Source organism: Neofelis nebulosa, chromosome 15, assembly GCF_028018385.1.
Source record: "Neofelis nebulosa isolate mNeoNeb1 chromosome 15, mNeoNeb1.pri, whole genome shotgun sequence".
Classification (NCBI taxonomy): domain Eukaryota; kingdom Metazoa; phylum Chordata; class Mammalia; order Carnivora; family Felidae; genus Neofelis; species Neofelis nebulosa.
In genome coordinates, this window is record NC_080796.1 from 21,772,153 (window position 1) to 21,795,250 (window position 23,098).

Below are 23,098 nucleotides of genomic sequence, written 5' to 3' on the forward strand. Positions count from 1 at the left end.
GTTTGGGGCTTTTTGTATTTTTGCATATTATCATAGGTCTCTCAGATCCCTTTTAGACATCTAAGAGTATAACTGAATATTAAAGTGGGACTCTACCTGATTCAGTTTCAACTCAAGCATAATATTATTGGCACTAAGATATCAAAGTGAGGGTAAGACCATTGCCCTCACCAATATGGCAAAATTTACAAAGGAATGAAGGTGAGCCCCTTTCCCCCACTACTCTTTGACACATTGGCTGGATTAAGGACCTAAAATGAGGCCAGAGTGGTAAAAAGGAGAGCTTGAGATACGATTTATAAAGAAAAACCTGGGGCCATGCTGTGAGTCCTCACCCACTCCATTTGCAGGAGGAATGGGATGCAATGAAACTTTCTAATGTTAAACCTGGTAGGAGGACTTCAAGGGAACCCCTAAAAGAGCTTTATTTCTTGCAACTGGGAGATAACAGAGAACTAGTGCCTGACTTCCACCTGAAAAAGCAAAAGTTGACAGTGAGCTAGAGTTTGACCCCACCCAGTAAATCTGTCAGGAAGATAAAAACCAACTCCTTGGGAGTAGAGACAGGAGAATCTTGCTGCAGTCGTACTCTGAGTTTGTAGGCACAAAGTGTGTGTACTGGTCTCTTGTGGGTAAATGTGGGACTCACAGGAGAGTCATGACCTGTAGAGTGACTTTGCCAGGGTCACAAATGACCCCCAAAGTAGAGATGCATCCATTCAGATCAAGAAAAGTGTAGGTACCAAGGTATCCTTTATAACTTATACTTGAAGGTAATCCTCAGACTCCTTGCCCATAAATCAATCAGGTTTTTTCTTCTTCTCTCTAATAAAAAATATCCTCTCACCTCCACCAATGAAATTGCTTCTTTGAGATCAAACACAAAAAGACTGGAATTTCATCTCCAAGATAAACAGATACATTTAAGGAGTTAGTTTGCCCCCATCAAATGCACAAAAATGCGTTGCTTTCCAGTCAACTGCTATCTTCAGGAGGCACTCAACCCATAGTGCTGTAACACACTCTAGGTCAGTTTTGATGGGCAAGAGTGAAGGTAAAAAACAGTATGAAAGGGGTTGGTGACGGCTTTGTTAGTGAGGATGGCTGAGGTGGAGTTGAGGGGAGGGACAGAAGTCAGAATGTGAAACTGTCTGACTAACCCATCAAAAATTGGAACAGCTATAACCAAAAGCTGATTGCATCCAGCTCTCACTTTTGCCTAACACTAGCCAAGCAGTGTTTCATTTGGGCAAGGATTTCTCTGATGCACCCTCAAGTTCTCAATATCACTGATGCTAAACTGATAATCCACGGGTAAGTTAGCTACAGCCCACTTACCAACAGAACATTTATATAGGTTTCATCTATTTGAAGAAACAAGGAAATAGTATACGTTGAAAACAAAGGCTGAAATTACAACACCAGGAAAATTCAAAGATCGTCTGTTGGTAGCCTTCACTCTCCCTACAGCTGCTGAGCTCATCCTTGCCCTGAGAAATCATTACCCTGGGGGGCTCTTCCTGGGAGTATGATAATTTCACTCTCTCTCTTGCCTACCTTGATTGTCCCAGGAATAAGGCAGGAGCAGAGAGAAGTCATTAAGGAGTGTTTTACAAATAGCCGTGTGCTGGTTAACAGGCTCTCCACAAGGAAAATCCCTAATTTGTGTTTGCCAGTTCCCATGGTATAAATAGTCCCACCATGGCCAATTTCAAGAATGACTCATAACCAGATTGCAAAATTTTGAAAATGTAACAATCAGCTATGATGAGCTTAGTGCTAGCTCACTCCAGCACTCCAGCACACTGCTGCTTATAACTCAACAACAATCAATACCAGTGGGCTTCTATAAATATGTGATATAACTTTAATTTCCTGAGAAGATATGCAAATACAAGAGAAACAAGGTATCCAGGTTTAGGCCATACAGCTACTCAGCAGATTTTTTTTTTTTTGCCTCAGGCTTAGCCTGAGCAATTTTTTTTTTGTAAACAATACAAATATTTTTAAATTAGCTTTATATGTAATAGTATTAATTAACAATGTAGCTTTTTACAAATATCCATAAATATTTTAAATTGGGTTATCATATAGTCATATTACATACCTTTCAACAAGAATCCACAAGCAGCTAATTAATTTAAGAGTCTAAAATTTTAGCAGGCTGTTATTGAATTGAGTGCTATTCATTATTTTCAGAAGTTAACACATTTGACCAAGGCAGCAAGGGGATTTGTTTGAAGGAGGCCCTGAGCAATACCCTTGTGTTTCCTGCTATAAGCAGGGAAAGGAAAAGTTTGCTAAGAAAGGAGAGATGTGTTGTAGCTTTATTCTACCCACCTTGGGCTGAAAGGGAATGTATCTCCTGATAATTAAATCTGCTAAACTTTATAAACTATAACACGAAAGCTGAAATATCAACTCTTAAGCTAAGGCAGTACGAGACAGTGGGGAAGCCCACTGTTAATCTCTAGTTCTATGGGTTGAGGCAAATTACCGATGTTCTCTCTGCCTTTATATTCTCATTGTTTAAATTGTGCCAAAACACCTGCCCGTTAGCTTCCTGGAGTTGCCCTGTGATCTATTGAAAGCACTTGGCAAACTGTGAAGAGCCAGCTAAAAACAGGAAACTATTACATGACATAATACAGTACTGATGATACCAATTAATTTTTATGATTACTCTTTCTTTACCACTGACAACATGTAGACACAATAAACAAGTTCCCAGGAGCCCTCTGTGAAGGTTCAGGATGAGTCCTTTGACCCACTGGTTTTATAAAGCACTCTGCATCCTGAATATGATGAAATCCAGGGACGTTCCCAAGTAAAGTGCATCCATTCCATGCCACCTGTGCCTCTGTCCCAATAGACGATAGTGTTCCCTATCATCTAACATCATCACATCTAAAGTGGGGTGTTGTTGGCATGTTTGTGGCCACCCTCCCAGTCTGACCACTTTTCATAGGAGGGCCTCAAAAGACAGGAGTATGGGAAGAATAAGGTGAAGCAGCCCAAAAATATGAGAACAAAGCCAGACCATTGCCCTGGATCTTTTTTAGCATACCAGTTAAGATTCCCAGGGATATAAGACAATTTTCTCACCCAAGGATTTAAGAATTAGACAAAGACTCTTTGAGAAGCTTCTGTCCTCGAGCTACCCATAGTCCTTTATCATGGATTAGTAAAGTGTTTTTGTCAACCCAATGTCGGGGGTAATCAAATGTCTCTGGCCTGTCTTCAGTTAAGCTTGAGAGATGAAAACTCACATGCAAACAAGAGTTCTGTTTATGCTGATTTGTGCACGCAGGCAAACTGTGTGTGTTGAAAATCTGCCTCCCTCAACCCACCCATCAGCCTCTCTGCATGTGCTAAAGATGATGAGGAGACCAAATTGAGTCTCTAGGAGATAAATTGGGGATTTGTTAGCAATAAGATCCCCCAGTAGGTATTATTTTTAAGAATCTGATGTTCATCGTTGAATTTCAAATGAAGCGTATCTCCAGCATCCAGTTCATAAGTCCCTCCTACATTTTGAATTGTAGAGTTGTTTGTTAGAGTTTGTATGACGTCTTTGTTTTTACATAGCCGCACCTCAAAGGGAGCTGGTTCCTTGTAGGTTGTATTTGGAGCTACTTGACCATAAATTAAATACAAGCCATTCTGAAGTATCTTCAGGTTCCAATCAGCTGTATTATTCACACAAGGAAGCTTAGGAGATGTCATATGCCATTTTGAAGGAAGTGGTCCTATAAGAAATTTACAAAAGAGAAAAAAGAGGGCATAGTTACTTCATTCCTTTCCTGACTATAATTCTTTCCCACCTAACAAGTTGTTTCTTTACCTAGTCCACATTAGTTCTCTCCAACCACAATTTTAATATTTTAAATATCTACTCCTTGTTTAGAGATATTACAAATCCTAAGTGTATCTCTTGCTTGGGGAGTTCTAAAGAAATGGATTTGGAACAGAAAGATGTGTTAAGTTTTAGGTGACATTTGTATCTCTTGTCAATCAGTATTTGTGAAAAGAAAGAGAGGAGGAGGAAGGGAGAGTAGAATCACACACCAGGATTTTGATAACCAATTGGCAGTCCAGGATGCATATTCATGCTTTGCTTTTTTTTTTTAATGTTTGTTTATTTTGAGAGAGAGAGTGCACATGTGTGCACACGTGGGGAGGTGGCAGAGAGAGAGAGAATCCCAAGCACACTCTTCACTGTCAGCTCACAGCACAACGTGGGGCTCAGTCCCACGAACCATGAAATCATGACCTGAGCCAAAATCAGGAGTCCCAACACTCAATCAACTGAGCCACCTGGGCACCCCACATATTCATGCTTTTCTATGTAAATACTATCATACTACGTATCACTTTATCAATGAGATCTTCCTCATCAATCTATATAAAAGAGTGCTCTTCTGTCATTCTCTCTCTTCATCCTGCTTTAGTTTTCTTCACAGAAGGTATATCACCATCTAATGTATTATGAATTAAGTTCCTCATTTGTTTATTGTCTATCTTATACCCGCTTGAAGATAACATCTTTGAAAATAAGTACTTCTCTATTTTGTTCATTGCTATACCTTCACCTAAAAGAGTTCCTAGGACCTAGTATGTGCTCAATAAGTATTTACTGATTGAATGATACATCCATGTTCCTGAATTAGGTGCATTGTGTCTAAATTATGGCTCTTCTCTTTAGTTTAGGGTATATACCCAAGATCTACATAGGATATCATTGTCCAACTCTTCAAAAACAGCTACTGGTAAATTCATTAGTTTATAAATGAAAATTATTTGTTTAAATTTTTTTTCAACGTTTTTTATTTATTTTTGGGACAGAGAGAGACAGAGCATGAATGGGGGAGGGGCAGAGAGAGAGGGAGACACAGAATCGGAAACAGGCTCCAGGCTCCGAGCCATCAGCCCAGAGCCTGACGCGGGGCTCGAACTCACGGACCGCGAGATCGTGACCTGGCTGAAGTCGGACGCTTAACCGACTGCGCCACCCAGGCGCCCCGAAAATTATTTGTTTAAATGTAAGTATTCCTAGTTTAATATTGTCACGGGTGGAGGGTGGGGAAGAGTCTACACTAGATCACGTATTTTCATAGGTATAAGTAGAATTTACATATTTTCTTAATGTTAATTGTTTTAGCACAGTAGTGTGATTTCAGAGCCCCAGGATGTGTTTTGATCATTCAAAATACTTATTTGGCCTAGTCCCTAATTCTCCATAACTTATTTTTTATGAGGGCGAAGCCTTTATCTCATAATTAGAAAGACACCGTGATAAGAAAGCACCCTGGGAGAGATCACACATTGACTTAAATTCTTGTTTATATAAATGATTGCTATAAGGCTCTGAGGGCAGATTCTAAAGGAGAATAAAGGAGAGCTATTAGAACAAGAAGCAAAGCCTCTGTATCTTCAGTGAGTCCAAAGCCTAGTAAATTTCTTCCTGCTGTGTAGGACCGTGTAATATGCAATAGACAATAGGCAAGTCACTGCAAAAAGGTGCCCCTGGTTCTCTTGTTCTGTTACAGGGGCCACTAGCCCTGAGGCCACCTATTAGCAGCATGTGATATTCTTAACATTTTATCACATCAAGAAGGAATTTCAAACATATCGTTATTTCCTCTCCATTCACTAGAAAAACAAAAACAGGGGCGCCTAGGTGGCTCAGTTAAACATCCAGCTTCGCCTCCGGTCATGATCTCACAGTTCACAAGTTTGAGCCCCGCAACAGCTCTGAGCTGTTAGCACAGAGTCTAGAGCCTGCTTTGGATTCTGTATCTCCCTCTCTCTCTGTCCTCCCCTCCCCCTCAAAAATAAATAAACATTAAAAAAAATAAAAACAAATTACAAAGGCAGAGACAAGTAGAGCTTCCCTAACTCTCACAAACCAGGGAAGGCTGGCAATTTGAACTGTATAGAAAAACAAGGATTACAGTTAGCACTAGAAATGTTCTGCTCTCAGCCGAAAATATGTATTTGGCTTGAAATATGTAAATAATCCAAATGTACTTACTTTCAATTTTGTATGTAGGCTAAGAAATACCCTAAGGCTCAGTGTAACTATAAACTGTAATGTGTTTTCTTAGCAAATCCCAGGTCTGTATAAGGGAAAGTGGCTTGGAAGCTGAAAGGAGAGGAGAAGGGCACAAGGGGAGTGGCCATTTCCCTAGTTTCCATCCCTTCTCTGTACATTCAGAAACAAAAATGGCACCCTACACACACTCTACGAGGCACTGGCAATATGTGGTATGTGAGCAGAACTTTGAGTTTGTCACAGGGAAAAGTTATAGAAATACGAAACTTGTGCTTATTAAAACACAGAAATTTTTAGGAAAAAAAGTTTCTTGAAAAACCACAGAATTAAAAGTAGATTCCTGGATTTCATGTTTCTGGGCCTGTAAGAGTGATGTACATTCCTGCCCAGAGATGTGGCCTTGAATGTCAGCTTCATCAAGGCATGGACTTGTCTGCCTAGTTAATCTCTGAAGTCTCAGCAACTAGACAACTGCTTGGCACTTGATAAGCAGCTATAAATAGCTGAAAAATGAATAAAATAGAATACAGGCTTCCTTCTTGTATCAAATATTAAGAAAAGTAAAACAGAGGTACACAAGACAGGTTACTCACCGAACTTAGCTACGCAGGGCTCACTGGCAGTCTGTACAGGAAGAAAAAGAGGAATTTGTCAGGATAATGACCATATCATGGCTTTACTGGTTGGTTTATTTAGAGCTTCAGATCCTGAAGCCAACTTCATTTCCCTAGCCATATAAAAAATCCTTTCCTCCACCTTGTCTCTCCTGTCCTCAGCTTCCCTTTGTAGATGGCCGGTTCTGTCCTTTCCCTTCCATTACCTAGCTGCCCTCTTGGGTCTTCTCGGCAAAAGTTGAGGTCTCATTCCATCCACCTAACCTATACCCACAGGACAACTATCTGCTCTTGGACCCTCCTCCTCTTGGGCTACAGAAATTGTCTGTAAACACTAGTCTTCACACTCCAGTCACTGTACCAGGTGACCCATTGACATGGGAGAAGAAAATAATAAAATTCCTAGTTGTGTTTATTTTTATCTTTAATAAACCGTAGAAATATTCACAATGAAGATATGTAAAACCACCTTCATTTAATATTCAGACAATCACGCCATTTACGGTTACTGAGATACCATGAGGAGACTTCAGTTTCAAACTGTGGCAGCATACCACAGTTTACTTGCTACAAGAACCCATCAGTGTGGTTAATTCTATAAATACTGGTATTTAAATGCTAAAGCCCTTAAAATACTCAAGAGAAAAATAAGGTATAACCACAAAAAATTTTTTTTGTACCACGTAAAGTTCATTGGTTTCCTTGTGGCAAAGTGCCTAAGAGTCAACTCAAAGATAATTGGACGTGTTTCTTTTGTGGGATTTCTCTGGCTGCTATGGTAGGAATAAAGCAAAGAGAGGCTGGGATAAAAGCAGTGAGGCCAGTTAAGAGATCATTGTAATCATCTAGGCAAGAAAGCATGGTGCCTCTGACCAAGGTGCTAGCTATCCTGTCATGGATATGGGATGAGATAATGAGAAGAAAACAGATAACTCCAAGATACTGGGCATGAGTAACTGAAAAGATAAAGCTGCTAATCACTTTAGCAGTGGAATGAGCAAGATTTAAGAGAAAGAAACAAAGGAAGGACTCATGAGTTCATTTTTGGACACATCAAGTTTGTGATGCTTATCACATATCCAGGTAGGAGTGTCAGGTAGGCATTTGGACCTATGAGGATGGAATTTAAGGAGTTCTGATGATATAAATTCAGGAATCTTCAGCTTCTAGGTGATGCTTTAAGATGTGAGACTGTGTAAGATTGTCGAGGCAGTGAGTATAGATAGAGAGGAACATTGGAGCACTGCAATGCTTGGAGGTCAGGGAATGAGGAAGAACCAGCAAAGGAGACTAAGAAGGAAAGACCAGTGAGTCAGAAGGGAAACCTGGAAAGTGTGATGTTGGAAACTAAGAGAAGAAAGTATTTTAGGGAGAAGTGATCAGCTGTATCAAATGCTGCTGATGGGCCAAGTGAGAAGAGGATAGGCAATTAACTGATGGATTTACCAACATAGTAGTCATTGGGGTTCTTGGCAAAAGTAGTTTCTGCAATGTGATGAGGACAGAAACTTAATTAAAGTGGATTTAAGTCTAAATGAGAAAAGAGAAATTGAGAAGAACTTTCTTGTGAGGGAGAACAGAAAAATTGAGTGGAGCCTAGGTGGGGATGAGAGATTATTGTTTTTTTCTTGTCTTTGGTTTTGTTTTAACATGAAGGAACTGACAACATGGTTATCTGTTGCCATTTGATGGGAATGTTCCAGTGAAGTGGCAAGAGGTAGAATGTAAGAGCTAGGAAATAATTGTTAGAGCAATGTCTTTGAGTAGGTAAGAGGGGACAGAATCTGGATCAGAGGTGGCCTTAGATAGGCACATGAACAGTTCATATGCAGTGCCATGAGGGAAGCACACTCTACATGGGAAAAAAATGCAGGTAAGTGGTAGGTACAATGGGAAGTTTTGGAACTTCCTTCCCGCCTACTTCAATTTTCTTATAGAACCTGGAGACAGGTTTTCAGGTTTTCAGGTGAGAGAGAGAAGGGGGAGGACATTGGTTGTTTAAAGAGAAGTCAAAGGAATGAAATAGTCCAGGTGAGGAGAGTGCGGAACTATAGGTTATGACAGTCAAAATCATGAATCAAGGTAAATTAACTTAGAATATAACCTTCAAATTATTATGTTGCAAAACATTTTAAACTAAGATTAAGAAAATAAAAGAAACACATTTATCAAATTACTCTGTTAAAATATTGTTTCAATTACTTTAGAAATGTTTATATTATATTAAGATATTAAATATAATATTTTGACAAAAGCAAAACAGTTTTGCACTGTGAAGAAACTATATAAAGCATGTTATTCAGTTCATTCTTATGAGTTTCCATTTTGTGCATCTTTTTATTATACATAGTATTAGTATTTATATATAACATAATAAATTAGCATATATGTTGGGATTATACTCAAAAACATTTTGTTTTGTTGCTAAGGAGATGCAATCAAAAAGTTTTGATTCCTGGGGTGCCTGGGTGGCTCAATCGGTTAAGCCTCTGACTTCGGCTCAGGTCATGATCTCGTGGTTCATGAGTTCGAGTCCCATGTCGGGCTCTGTGCTGACAGCTCAGAGCCTGGAGCCTGCTTAGGATTCTGTGTCTCCCTCTCTCTCTGCCCCTCCCCCACTCACACTCTGTCTCTCTCAAAAATAAGTAAACATCAAAAAAAATTTTTTTTTAAAGTTTGGACTCCTACAATTATGTTTGCTCTTGCAATTATTCCATCCTCCTTTTGGTGTTTCTTAGAAACAAAATGCTGAGGGGCGCCTGGGTGGCTCAGTCGGTTAAGCGTCCGACTTCAGCTCAGGTTATGATCTCACGGTCTGTGAGTTCGAGCCCTGCGTTGGGCTCTGCTGACAGCTCAGAGCCTGGAGCCTGTTTCAGATTCTGTGTCTCCCTCTCTCTGACCCTCCCCCGTTCATGCTCTGTCTCTCTCTGTCTCAAAAATAAACGTTAAAAAAAAATTTTTTTTTAAAAAAGAAAAAAAATGCTGAAATCCAGCTTCTTTTGATCCCTGATAGGCATGTGATAGGGATTCCCTTATCTTCAATTTTCTCATTTATAAAATGGAAACAATAGCACCTAGCTTACTGAGAGTGTTTATGGGTTTAAATATAATAATTGTTATGAAGGGCTTTGCCCAGACAGACCTGGTCCTGCTCATTAAATAGTAGCTGTTTTGATAATGATGCTGATTGTAATGAAAAAATTGAATAAAATATTGAATTGCCTATATTCCCAGCTAGCATTGTCAGCAAGGGAACCATGTAACTTATAGTCCTTGCCTCTTAGGAAATTTATAATCTTTCTAGAAAGACAGGATTACACACATGAGGCAATTGGGTAGCAATCTAAATATAAATGAGTGCCAAAATATGTGGCACAGATCATATCTGTGGTGTCTACTGTCATGCATAATGAGTGTGTGGAGAAACCTAAGGCCACAGACAAATTAATTGCCAGAAACTGAAATCCTGGATACTCTACTTGGACCGCTTTAATGTCTACTCAGTACTACAGAAACCATCACTGATATTCCCTATTGCCACAAATGAAAATCTGTCTAATCACAAAAATCATCTGTTTGGCAACAAGGTATAGTCTTTAGATGAAGAAACTAAATAGATGAGCAAGGAATGTCCATTTTGTTAAAAGTCTTTTTAAATTTATCTTCCTTAGAATGTCAATAATAAGGATGCAGATATTAATCACTACAATCTATTCAGAGCCTACTATGGGTCCGGCACTATACTGTCCCATTTATCCTTACTGCAAGTCTATGGGATAAGAAGTAGCATGCTCATTTGCAGATGAGGAAGTGTGTCTGAGAGGGATTAAGTAACACTAGCCCAAAGTCATGCTGCTGATAAGAAGCTATGCTGAGTTCCAAACAACCTGTCTGATTCAAAAGTCTCACCCCCAGTACTCTGTGGGGTAGTTTCTATTTATAATTCTGGTTTAGAAGGGGTAAATATCCATTTATAAGAAGCATATGGGACTTTCCATTGAGTTAAATTCGTTTTTGCTTAGAAGGATCAATTGCTCTTGTAATCTCATTTTGATTTAAGCCCAGATTTAAATGCTTGGGTTCAAATGGCCAAAATAATAATTCTTTCTATAAACCAACCACAACCAGATTATCATTTGGAAATAGAATCTATTCTGCTTTTAAGTACAAGCGCAATTTCCCCTTTTGGAAGCTTCCTTCATTTCATTGAAAGAAAGGGTGGGGGGAGAAAAAAAAAAGTTCTTCCAAGGAAACCTCTGTTGGTCTAAAAGGAGCAAATCTTCCTGTCTAACACTTTTTGGATTAGTGCCTAGAGAAGTTGGAAAGTGGGATTTTGTATATAAAAACTAGAGTGGAGACCAAAAATACACTCCAGGGTTCATACGTATTGTGAAGAGGTGAAAGCAGCCACCTCATAATGACTCCTCATCCGCTAGCCACTCAGACCTCCTTTCCTAAGATACTTATTTGTGGCCAGTTGGGAAAGGGAAGCACAGGCAAGCGGAAAGTGGAATACTTGAGTTAATATCATTGCACTGTCAGCCAGGCCATTGGCTTTTCCTATAGGAAATAAGCCTTTATGGCATCCAATCAGGACAATATCCTAAAAACCTTTTAAATTTTCCAAAATTTGAAATAAATTCTGGACTATTTCATTAGAGGCAGAACCTTTCATTGAGAAGATGCATGTTGTCTAGGATAGAGAATCAGAGCTTAAATACATGGGATTGGTCAAGTTCAGTTCTGGAAAGAGGTGTCCTAGGTGCCGCTGGCATTTTTAGACTTCCTCTTAGTCTTTGCAAGAGCCAGCGTTGGTTCTCCAGTTACATGCAGGAACGGATGACACCTATAACACATCCTATGTTTTTCAGGGTCCTCTGGCTAAAATTTGAGGCGGTTTCTAGAGGGATAAAGTGTTTCCAAAGTTAAGCTATTGCTATTCACACCCTTCCCCTTCTTCAGAAATCAAAACACTCAGGATTCCTGACAGTTCTTTTCTTTCAGCTCATAGCTTCACTGCTCCAGAAAGTTCAGGCTTCTCCTTGATACATTTCTGGAGAAGGTAGCGATGTCATTAGAAAGCCTCTGTTGCATACCCTTGTGTACAGTTAGGGAATACAGATTAAAGGACTACTGTGTAAAAATTTGGCCAAAGCTACACTTGTCCTAACTAAATTGACAACAGCAACCTCCATGTACTGCTTCCTCCTGCATCTTTTCTCAATTGCTTTCAAATATTTTAAACAGTAGAACCTTATCTCTGAAATCTTCACCGGCCAATCTCCTTAGAAAAATGTTTCCACTGGCACTAATTTCACATCCTAGCCCTTTCTTAGATAGGCATATACTACCTTATTCTCTCCAGGGCCCAGAATCTTCAGATATACCCAGAAATGGGTTAAATCCTAAATTAAATAAAGAATTTATTATTTTCTTTTTGGTCAGTGCTATGTAGTCAACAGTCAGTAAAACTGCTAAGAAGAACCTAATATATCTCCATTTCCTTTACTAGACCAACAACTTGGACTGGAGCTCAATGGGAAATTTCTGATAAACATCAGGGGCTTCCCAAACAGCAATGTGCTTTCTCCTTCCCCCATGAAACTTTTCCTGATCACCCTAGCCCAAAATCGTTGTCCCCCTATTTTGAATTCCTAAAGCATTTATGTTCTATACTACCCTTAGGTAAATTATTAATCACTGTATTTTATAGCTAGAAGGGGCATTGTAATGAACAAATCCATTCTCCTACCACCAATTTTCAGATGAAGAAACTGAGAACTGGAAAGATTAAATGTCTTTCTTAAATTCATAGAGTTAGGGAGGCTTAGAACCAGAATCCAGATCTTACTCCTAGTTCAGTGCCATTTCCTTCCATAAAGATGCACTGGCCACCTGTCACTTACCTTGTTCTGTCTTTCATTATCTTATGTCTTTCCCCTCATTAAGGCTATAGCTTGCATCCCATTCCTTGAAAGCAAGCATATGTTTTTTCCTTTATTCCACCAAGAGGGCTTAGCAGAGTTCCAGAAAAGGAGAAAATATTCCAAGGCATCTGTCAATTGACTGATTTAATTGATTCTATCTAACTCAGTAATGCAGCTTTTTTTTAGCATTTTCTAAACCTTTCATTTCAAAATATTTAGGTAAACCTCAAAAGCCATATGACATGACAAAATTGAAATTCTGTTTACATTATCTATACCCACATGTCTCTTTCTTCCAACTAGCTCTAACAATACTGAATGACAATAACTAGACTTGCCAAAAAAAAAAAAAAAAAACAACCTTAGGTACTATTGTCTCCTTACCTTGAGTGGAAGAAAAGTAAGAATTAGTGTACTGAAGGAGCAGAGAAACAGCAAAATAACTATGGCTGAGTAGAGGAACCATTGCTTCCAGGATGGTCTGTGTGTTCCTTGAGGGCCTGAATGGCTTAAAGGCATGTCTTCCATGTGGCTCAAACTCATTCTCTGCAGGAATGAGAGCTCTGGAAAGCAGATATTCACAAGTGATGGGCCAGTGATGCAACTAGTCAGTTTTGTGGTATGGTAATTAGTAGTGGGTGTAAGAGGCGGGGTTTTCCTTCTGATTCTGTGTGCTGGAAAATGATACTTTTGGGCTAAGTGCTGACTCTCGTTTGGCACCAGACCAAATGCACTGAAAGGAACAGAAGGCTTAAAGCCAACACAGGCAGGGTGAAAAAACCAACACAAGGAACATTCAGAGGAAAAAAATTCTTTCCTAAAGCATGAGGAAGTACAGTGCTTATACAGCATTACAAATTATTTTCAGATAAGAAAATTACTTTTATAAGAAGAAATAAAGTTCAAGATCAAGTCCTATCATGTTCTAGATACTATGTATGTGTAAGGCAGGAGTTGGGGAGCTAGGGAGGCTAGGATACATGGTTTGGAAAAAATAAAGAATTTTATCAATTTCTTACACATAAAATATGTTCATTTTGAAATAGTCTCTGGTAAACAACTGAAGTACTAGAATTTCTTTTTTTTTTTTTTTTGCAGTTAGCTAAAATATACCTTTATGTGACTTTTGTATTTTTTCAACTGTGACAAAGTAAACTCTTTTTTTTAAAGGCTCTTTGTATAACATAAGAAATCAGTTAGCATATCCTGAGACAAGTTCTACAAGCAGAACAAAGGTAGCTTACAATTAGTTGTTTTGTAAGTGTGATTTTTGGAAAGCCCAGTGTTTATTTCAGCTTTGCACATGCTGTGAAATAATAGAGTATATCTGGAACCTTACACATTTAGAGACCATAATTATAGCAATGCTGCACTTTACTCCCTTATTTGAGTTGAAAACTAAAGCTAAGCAGAGTCAGAGTCTATCAGTTTATTCTACAAATTTATCCCAGTTAGAGAACAATTAAGAATTAAAACAACATAATGCCTTTAAAAAATATAAATACAACAAGCTCAGCTCTCTCAAATTTCATCATTTTAAAACCTTGAAAATTCAATGCTGGCATCAAAGTTACCATACAAAAAAATATTTTCCTACACCCTGTGATGTGAACTTACACTCTACTCCAAAATATTTGAGTTTCTTCCTGGCACCAGAAATGCTGATTACTATGAAACCTAGGAAGTCCCTGGTTCTCAGTAACTCAGTCTTTCCATCTGTTAAATGGAATACCTACCTTTTTTACAGAATGCCGGCACCAACCAAGTACTAGAAAGAACATGGGTTTTTAAATCAAACCTGGGAGGGGAGCCTGGAGCTTCCCAGCCCTTACCTGGCCTGCAGCATGCTATATGGCCTGTGTTCTTACATTTAAAAGTGGAGAAAATTTCCATTTCATAAGGCTTGAGAATGAAATAAATATGAAAAATTTGGCTCATATGAGATGTTCTTTAACAGTTTCTCTCTTTTCTCCCCCTCTTAGAGATTTTCAAGACTGAGTCCATCATAAAATCCTAGAAAAGAATGATTTAAAAGAAATATTTATGAGGGGGTTAATTCAACTGACGTTGATTTAAATAAAAGGAGTTTAAATGAAAGTATTTTGGAGAAATGTTTTTTAATATGAGGAATCAAAGATTTTTTTTTTCAAGTGAGGGGGGAAAGGGTAGAGATTTAAGATCCTCATTTTTGAAAGAGGAAGCTGAGTGAGGATAATAGAGGTTGAGTGGTGGATCACACCACCAATGGCTGGGTCCAGTGGAAAGAGAACCTGAGCTCAGGGAAACTGTTATGTCACCTACCCTTCTTTTAGTACCTTCTTTTTGTAACAAGATTTCCCACTATGTTGTCACATTTTTAACTTGGTCCTCTGTTTTACCTCGATCAATAAACTGTCTCTGGAGAAGTCCAGAGTCACACAGGAACAATTTTTCAGTACAAGTGTTTCTGTGACTGTACTAGATGTTGAGATGCAGAGATGAATAATGACCCTAGAAGAAGAACGGTACATTGTACCTAGAACTCCTATACTGTTTTGTCTGTAATGCACAGGCACGGAGTTTAAAATTGACTCCTGAAAATGTAGCCTCCTGCCTCTCTGAACTTCCCCTTCTCCTGTCTCCTCTCCAAGTTTTAGATGGAAATGCCTCTGCTTACTCACTTCAGTAAACATTTATTCAAATAAGGAACTGCTCCAAATAAAATCCAGTTCCTTCTTCTGCCCTTAGCCAAGGTTGGGCTCTGCTATATCCTCAATAATTATTTTAACCTAATGAAATTATCTCAAGAAAGGTAACATGCTTATCTCAAGAAGAATACATTCCAAGGCTTCTTTTCATGAAACAGGGTTCAGAAATGAAGGAATTTCAAGTTAGGACAAGTGATAGTAGGGAAGGCCTTTTGAAATTTTGGAGCAATGAGTCACCATTGGTACCTTTTTGGTGTCAACTATAAGAATTCACATCTCAGATGTGACATCTTAGGATCTGACAAGAGGTGCAAGAGCACCAAACTCAAGCTTTTGTATTCATAACTTGCCACTGGCTCACATACTTAGAATAAGATTTTTTTTTAGCTAAGTACAAGCAACAAAAGCATGTTGAACATTTACTGTCAGCCTGTTACTGTGCTAAGAACTTTGGGGGATACAAAAAGTCACAGGTGTTGAGGGATTTTGCCAACCAACTAAATTAAAACCTTAAATGTAGGAAAGCAGGTGCCTGGATGAATACTAGAGGACAGAGCCTCAGAGAACAGAAAATCTAGATAAAATAGCTGAGGAGCCAGGTTGGAAATGGATTGAGAGAAGAAAAGAGGGAGATTTTTCCTGAGTGAGCCGTAAAACCTGATGAATATTCAGAGGTGTAAACATCAGCAAAAGTTAGAAAACTTTTTAAAAGCTCAATATGAACAAAGGCAAAATACCAAATTTTTGAATGGATCTAATAGCACTTATTCAAGAGCTGCAAAGTGAGGAAATTCAGAAAAACTTATAAAAGAAAATCTTCTTCCTACATTTTTCAGATTTAAAAAAAAGCATGCAAGATATGCTTTATTAAGCTATTTTAACTGTCTTCATGGTTTTGAATTCAAATGAATTACATATTTGGAAAGTTGGCTCTGGTTTTGTTATTGACCACGTTATACCAAAATGAATTGGGAACCTATTATGTATCTTCTGTGTGCACAAATGATTGCATTTGAATGTCAAGCAGCCCTGTATGGACATCTCCATATGTAAGAATGAAGAGACTGGCATTCCAGAGGATAAATCACTTGCCCATCCTGATAGAGCAGGGATTGAATCCCCATCTTTTGGATTCCAAAACTCATATTTTCCTACCTCTCTATGCCAAAATATATGCCAGGTGGTTGCTGTGTGGAGTAAATAGAGTGGGATGTGTATTAAAATCTGTGAGAAAATATTAAATGGACATCAGATTCCCTCCAAAACCCTCTATTACTCGGGTCTGCAGTCCTCATCACGTTCCTTTATACACTATTTACCATGACTTTATCCTCGTGATAGTGTATGGTGTAGCATTTTTAGTCAGAAATGTTCAGTATATCAGAACTCAGTGAGGAATACTGCACAACTGATTTTGCCTACTCTAGATATCAGATTATTCATCTAATGACAAATAGGGCACATTTGGCTTGAAGTTACATAGATGGTACGTAGGTAGTTAGGTAGGTAGGTAGGTAGAAAATAGACATGATACATAAATAGGGTCTTAAACTTAGAATTTTTAAAAAGTAGCAACAGCATCTGTTAAGATTAATAAACACTTTGTAAAGAGAATTATGTACAGTTCATTATACATAAATATATATAACATACATATTTATACATTTGTATATTGTATGTACAATAAATACTAAAATATATACAGAGACTTCTCATATGTATCTCCAGATCATCCTAAGGAACTAAAAACAATCCTAATTAGGATGGTCTAGAAAATTGTTTAAATTCGAATTATGTTTTCCTTCTTTCACTATTTGCAGATGACATGATACTGTATAGAGAAAATCCTAAAGACTCCGCCAAAAAACTACTGGAACTGATAAATGAATTCAGTAAAGTCACAGGGTACAAAATCAATGTACAGAAATCTGTTGCATCCCTATACACTAATGAAGCAGCAGAAAGTGAAACCACGTGAAAGTGACCGTTAAGAAAACCATCCAATTTGCAGTTGCACCAAAAACAATAAAATCTTTATCTAGGAATAAACTTAACCAAAGAGGTAAAAGATCTGTACTCTGAAAACTATAAAACATTGATGAAAGAAATTCAAGACTATAAAAGGAATGGAAAGACATTCCATGCTCACAGGTTGGAAGAACAAATAATGTTAAAATATCTATACCACCAAAAGCAAGATTAGCAAGAAAGCCGATTTAATGCAATCCTATCAGTGTACCAACAACATTTCCACAGAACTAGAACAAACAGTCCTAAAATTTGTATGGAACCACAAAAGACCCCAAATAGCCAAAGCAATCTTGAAAAAGAAAAATAAAACTTCAAGTATCACAATTCCAGACTTCAAGTTGTATTACAAAGCTACAGTAATCAAAACAGTATGGTACTGGCACAAAAACAAATATATAGATGACTAGAACAGAATAGAAAACCCAGAAATAAACCCACAAATATATGGTTAATTAATATTCGACAAAGGAGGAATGACCATCCAGTGGGAAAAAATGGTGTTGACAACAAATGGTTCAACAAACTGGACAGCTACATGCAAAAAAATGAAACTGGACCATTTTCTTATACCATACACAAACTCAAAGTGGATTAAAGACCTACATGTGAGACCTGAAACAATAAAAATCTTAGAAGTGAGCCCAGGCAGTAATTTCTTCGACACTGGCCATAGCAGCAGTTTTCTAGATATGTATCCTTAGGCAAGAGACATAAAAGCAAACATAAACTATTGGGACTACATCAAAATAAAAACCTTCTGCACAGTGAAAGAAACAATCAACAAAACTAAAAGGGAACCTATGGAATGGGAAAAGGTATTTACAAATGACATATCTGATAAAAGGTTAGTATCCAAAATACATAAAGAACTTCTAAAACTCAACACCCAAAAAACAAATAATCTAATTAAAAAAATAGGGCAGAAGACATGAACAGACATTTCTCCAAAGAAGACATACAGATGCCTAACAGACATGTGAAAAGATGCTCAACGTCATTCATCATCAGGGAAATGCAAGTCCAAACTATAATGAGATATCACCTCACACCTGTCAGAATGGCTAAAGTCAAAAATAAGAAACAAGTGTTGGTGAGGATATGGAGAAAAAGGAATCCTTGTGCACTATTGATGGGAATGTGAACGGCTGCAGCCACTGTGGAAATACTTTTCCATCAGTTGTCAAGTTCTTAACATTGTACTTGGTACATAGAAGGCATTCAATAATGTTTTCTAAATGAAAAGGGGGGAAAAATATGTCCTTTTGTTATATTTTAGAATCATTTCATATTAGAAAAGCCACGAACTTTCTTTATTCATTTAGGTTCCCATTGCCAAAACCAACAAATCTAGCCATGAACCACAACATCTAAATTGAATCATGTAAGGTCAGTGATAAAAATGGAAAACCAGAAGATAAAGTGTCATGTAGATTTCTGTATGAATGCATGTCACAGTTGGATGTTTAATGCAGTAAACATAATGACCATTCTCTGCTGGTGGAACTGGCATGTAGTAGTTTGTCAAACGGGGATACCAAGTAGAAAAGTAAAGGGAAGAATATATCCTCTTTGCCAGAGCTACCCAAAGAAATCCAGGAGGTTTGAGGAATGCTTAGTCTCAGAAACATTAAGACCCTCTTTATTTCAGTTAGGTTGATAGGTATGCAAACTTCATACTTCTCTGGTGATCTATGTGATCTTTTGGGCAAGATATGATTTAACAGCAATGTTCATTCATTATGGCTTCTAAGGCGATGTTTGATGGTTTTAAATAGGAACTGATGTGCCATTTTGCATAATGGAAATCTATTTTCAGTCAAGATTCCAAGTAGGAAGTAATTCTTCAAATTTTGTATTGCTTTTTCATCTGGATTGACTTACATTTTACAGGTGCCTCAGGAAAAAGACAAATATACAAGGCCATTGCAGAAAAAAAGTTTGATAGTAGGATGAGAACAAAATATCTGACCTTATTGAGGGTAAGGGGAAGTTTATAAAAGGGAGGCAATATCTGGGCTGAGATACATACCTGAAAAGAGAGAGGTTGACCAGATGAAAAAAACCTCATACCATTCTCCTAAGTTAAATAATTACACTTCAGTAAATATATTAATATATAATATGAGTGGGTTTTGATATATATTCATAGTTTTTGAAACAGCATGATATATAAATGTGTATTATAGTATAATGTATAAATATATACTGAATGTATGTGCAAGTGTGTGTGTGTGTGTGTGTGTGTGCGCGCGTGTGTTGTGCACGCGTGTGTGTGTAGTCTTACAGCTTCTCAGGCACTTTACTTGGCAGTGGAGACATCAGAAGTAAGACAGGATCTCTTATCTTAAGAAATCTGTTGTCTGGTAATTGCTGATTTTTTTTTTACATTTGATCCTTTCCAACTTGGCATGGAAAATATGTTTCCATTTCAAGATAATTTTCACTTTTTGTGTGTGATTTTACATAACTTCCCCAGAGTTACCAGTTAATTCAGGTGAGAACTGGCAAAGCATCTAGAGTTGTTCAGGCCAAGGGACTCGTCTATCCGGTTCGGTGACGCTAACCATGAATACAGTAGGATGTCCTACCGTAAAGAGGAAATCTCAGGCTGGTGTGCCAATGGAAAAAACACTGGATCACAAACAACACTGTGGAATGTTGCTTGATGAAATGGCGCCAACTGAAGGTATCAGGCAGTTTCCATTTGCTAAATAAAGAACAAACAACCCTGAGGAGTTAGCTATGAATATTATACTAAGATAAGGCCCAAATCACTTCAGAGTTTTTGTCACCCAGTAAAGCCTAAAGGAAGTATTTCTGGCTGAAAATAAGGATATTCTCCCCCCCACACGTACAGAGCCTCTTACATCCTCTTCTGGTCCCTCATCCTGTGCATTCACAGATCGTGTCAGACACCACCCTCTCTGATTGCAACATCACTGAGTGCTGATTTCAAATGTAAACCATAGAAAAAGAAGATAGAAAGTTATGAAGAGTGAAAACAAGGAAACAGATATGTATTAAAAGCCTGCTCTCTTCTAGGCACTGTGTTTAAAGAGTAAACTCTCACATGCATTGTTAGATTCCTTCAATCCTCACAACAGCATTACATAGGAGCCCATGTTAGTCACATTCTGTGAATGAGAACATTGAGGTTAAGAGATGTTAACAATTTAACCACTGTCACAAAACTACAAATTCAAATCCAGGTCCGTTTAACTCCTTTGGTAGGAGAAGGATTTTAAACTCAGAAACAATTAACAATGTTAAGGATGCAGATCCTGTTAAGGATGTTCAGAAGTGCTCGACTTCTGAATATGACATCTAATATACCTTTTGAAGGGAAAGCTCTTAGTAAATAATTAGTAAATAATAATATCTTTTTAAACAGACATTATTTTTGCTGTGTATTCAATTTCATATTCTTTCTTTTATTTCTTCTTACCTCAAAATGACTCAGGTTTGCAGATGGAACCAAATGCGAATCAAATTTTAAATTAGGATAAAGATACTCATTGTGGTGGGAATATCACAAGTATTTCCAGTCATGTACTTTACCCATGGTGTTCAGTTTTTCTTAGCAGAAAATGATGTCAATTGAGAAAAGAAAATCTCTTTACATTCTAACACTGTATGTATAGCATGCATCTGTTTTAAATTTTACCCTTCATTTAAGGATGAGAGTAATAATAATAAAATTTATGGGCAAACACAGAGCCAGAGGGAGTATTAATTAAAAAAGAAACTTAGAGCCTGGTAGAATTGTAGGTTAGTTGTGGTAGTTTCAATGTAGAAGAAAATAGAGGTCCCAGAAGGTTCAGAGAAGACAGTAGGACAGTTACTGTGGAAAAGATGACAGATTATCTCAACAACTGTTAGAGTCATTCATAAATGTGCTGAAAGCACAAAGACTGGTATGAAGATCCTACTGATAGTAATATTGACAGAAATCACAACAGCAATGACAGCTAACATTTATTGAGGACTTTCTGTCTTTTAAATAGGAGTTGAGTAGCTCATAATAAGGACTCAACCATACTGATTTGAAGTCAACCTATGGGTAAGACTATCTTAGGTTCAAGGTAGGGAATATGTAAATTCACCACCAATTGTATTTCTATGAACCCATAAAGCATGTGGTTTGCCAGTGAGTGGAGGGATAAGAAAACTAAATGGCATGGACTTCTGAAGTGAATCAGCTGAGGAAAGGAGAAATGGCTCTGGCTCCTTCTTTTCCCTTCTCCAAGTCCTGCTGCAATTTATCCACCTCAGTCTTGCATAGTGGCTGGAGCTGGGGGACATGGGGAAGCCAGACCTTCCCAGCTAGTGTTGTTCTGCTGTGTTATGAGATAGGAGAAAGAGCTTCAGGAAAGCACTTTGATAAGTATAAAGAACCCAAACAAGAGGTCAAGAATTCCAGATTCTAGGTCTGAAAACTCTAAAACCTTATACAAATGTGAGATGTTTAGGATGCTTTCCTGCCTTTGAAATTGAATTCACCAGACCACTTCATACTTAGTATTTATTTTATTTTATTCTCTGTTTCAAAGAGGTTTCTGTTTGTTTCATGCACACTCACATACACACACACACCACACACATTAATTTATGATGGGAAATGAATAGAACCATAAAGTAGCCAAGTTGGTAAACTATTTATTTAGTTGCTGTGTTCACATACCTAAATGACATAGCAGAGAATTTAGATACTTTTGAGTCTAGTATGTGAGTGTACAGATGGGATCCTTAGGATGTTCTTTTGTCATCTTGCAAGCCTAGAATGTAAAAGCTGGAAATGATTACTTTAACTCCCTCATTTTTCCAATAAGGGAACTGTGGACACTACTTAAAACTCTTGATGAACTACTAGTATTTCTCTAAGTAATTAAATACTCACTTTTAAAGTGTTCAGTGCTAGTCAAGACAGTGACATAGGAGGCTCCTGAACTTACCTCCTCCCCCATACACATCAAGTGCACAGCTACACATAAAGCAATTCCCTCTGAAAGAAATCTGGAAGCTATCTGAGCAACTTCTACACATTAAATATTGATTACCATATTGAAACTGGTGGGAAAAGCTGAGACATACTGTCATCATAAACCCCATCCCTACGATAGGAATATACAATTGGGACAGAACGCTCAACTCCCAGCTCTTCCATGAGGAGTGAAGGGTTTGGACTCCACATTTAGCACCCCAAATTTGACGACTCCCACCCAGGGATGGTCCTTCAAAACACCTCACTTTGAAGCCACTGGGGCTTGCATCCAGAGACCCACAAGACCAATACCAAAAAAGAAACAATTGTTAACAGGCTGTAGAGGACTCCTACAGCTATACCACAGGGCTTAGCAGAAGCAAAGAAATGTCCACCTCTCAGTCTTTCTCTGAGAAGAGTCTATTAATAATAAAAGGCACTGCTTGAGGGTCAGGCTTCTTTTTTAGTACACATCTAGAAGTTGACTGCCATCCTCCTCAGAGACCAGGGAAGCCAGTGGAGGTATCCCCACCTTATCCCTCTTTCCTCCTTCAAATCACCAGTATCTCCCAGGAAGGGACTAATACTCATACCTTCGTCTCAGCTTTAACTGCTACCACCTAACTCTGGAGTACCTGGCTCTGATAACCAGTGGGTCTTCAATTCACAATTCCCACAGAACTCTAGCAAACAAAGAAACAGTTCTCAACCAGCTATCCCCACAGAGCTCAGTGCAGAGTGAGCAGATAAAAATGCCTACCTCCCAGCCTTGCCCTGAGAAAGGTCGATTTCAATACTTTAAA

At 38.1% G+C, this 23,098-nt stretch overlaps 1 protein-coding gene across 1 annotated transcript; it reads right to left on the minus strand.

Annotated features, from left to right (window-relative positions):
• Nucleotides 1-1,844: 1,844 nt before the first annotated feature.
• TNFSF18 (TNF superfamily member 18) lies at nucleotides 1,845-13,164 on the minus strand. The gene is made up of 3 exons (XM_058700346.1): nucleotides 12,981-13,164; nucleotides 6,649-6,679; nucleotides 1,845-3,749 (listed from the first exon to the last, which is right to left on the minus strand). Exons 1-3 carry the CDS (start codon nucleotides 13,137-13,139, stop codon nucleotides 3,403-3,405), a joined length of 537 nt encoding a protein of 178 aa, XP_058556329.1. The 5' UTR covers nucleotides 13,140-13,164; the 3' UTR covers nucleotides 1,845-3,402.
• Nucleotides 13,165-23,098: the final 9,934 nt, after the last annotated feature.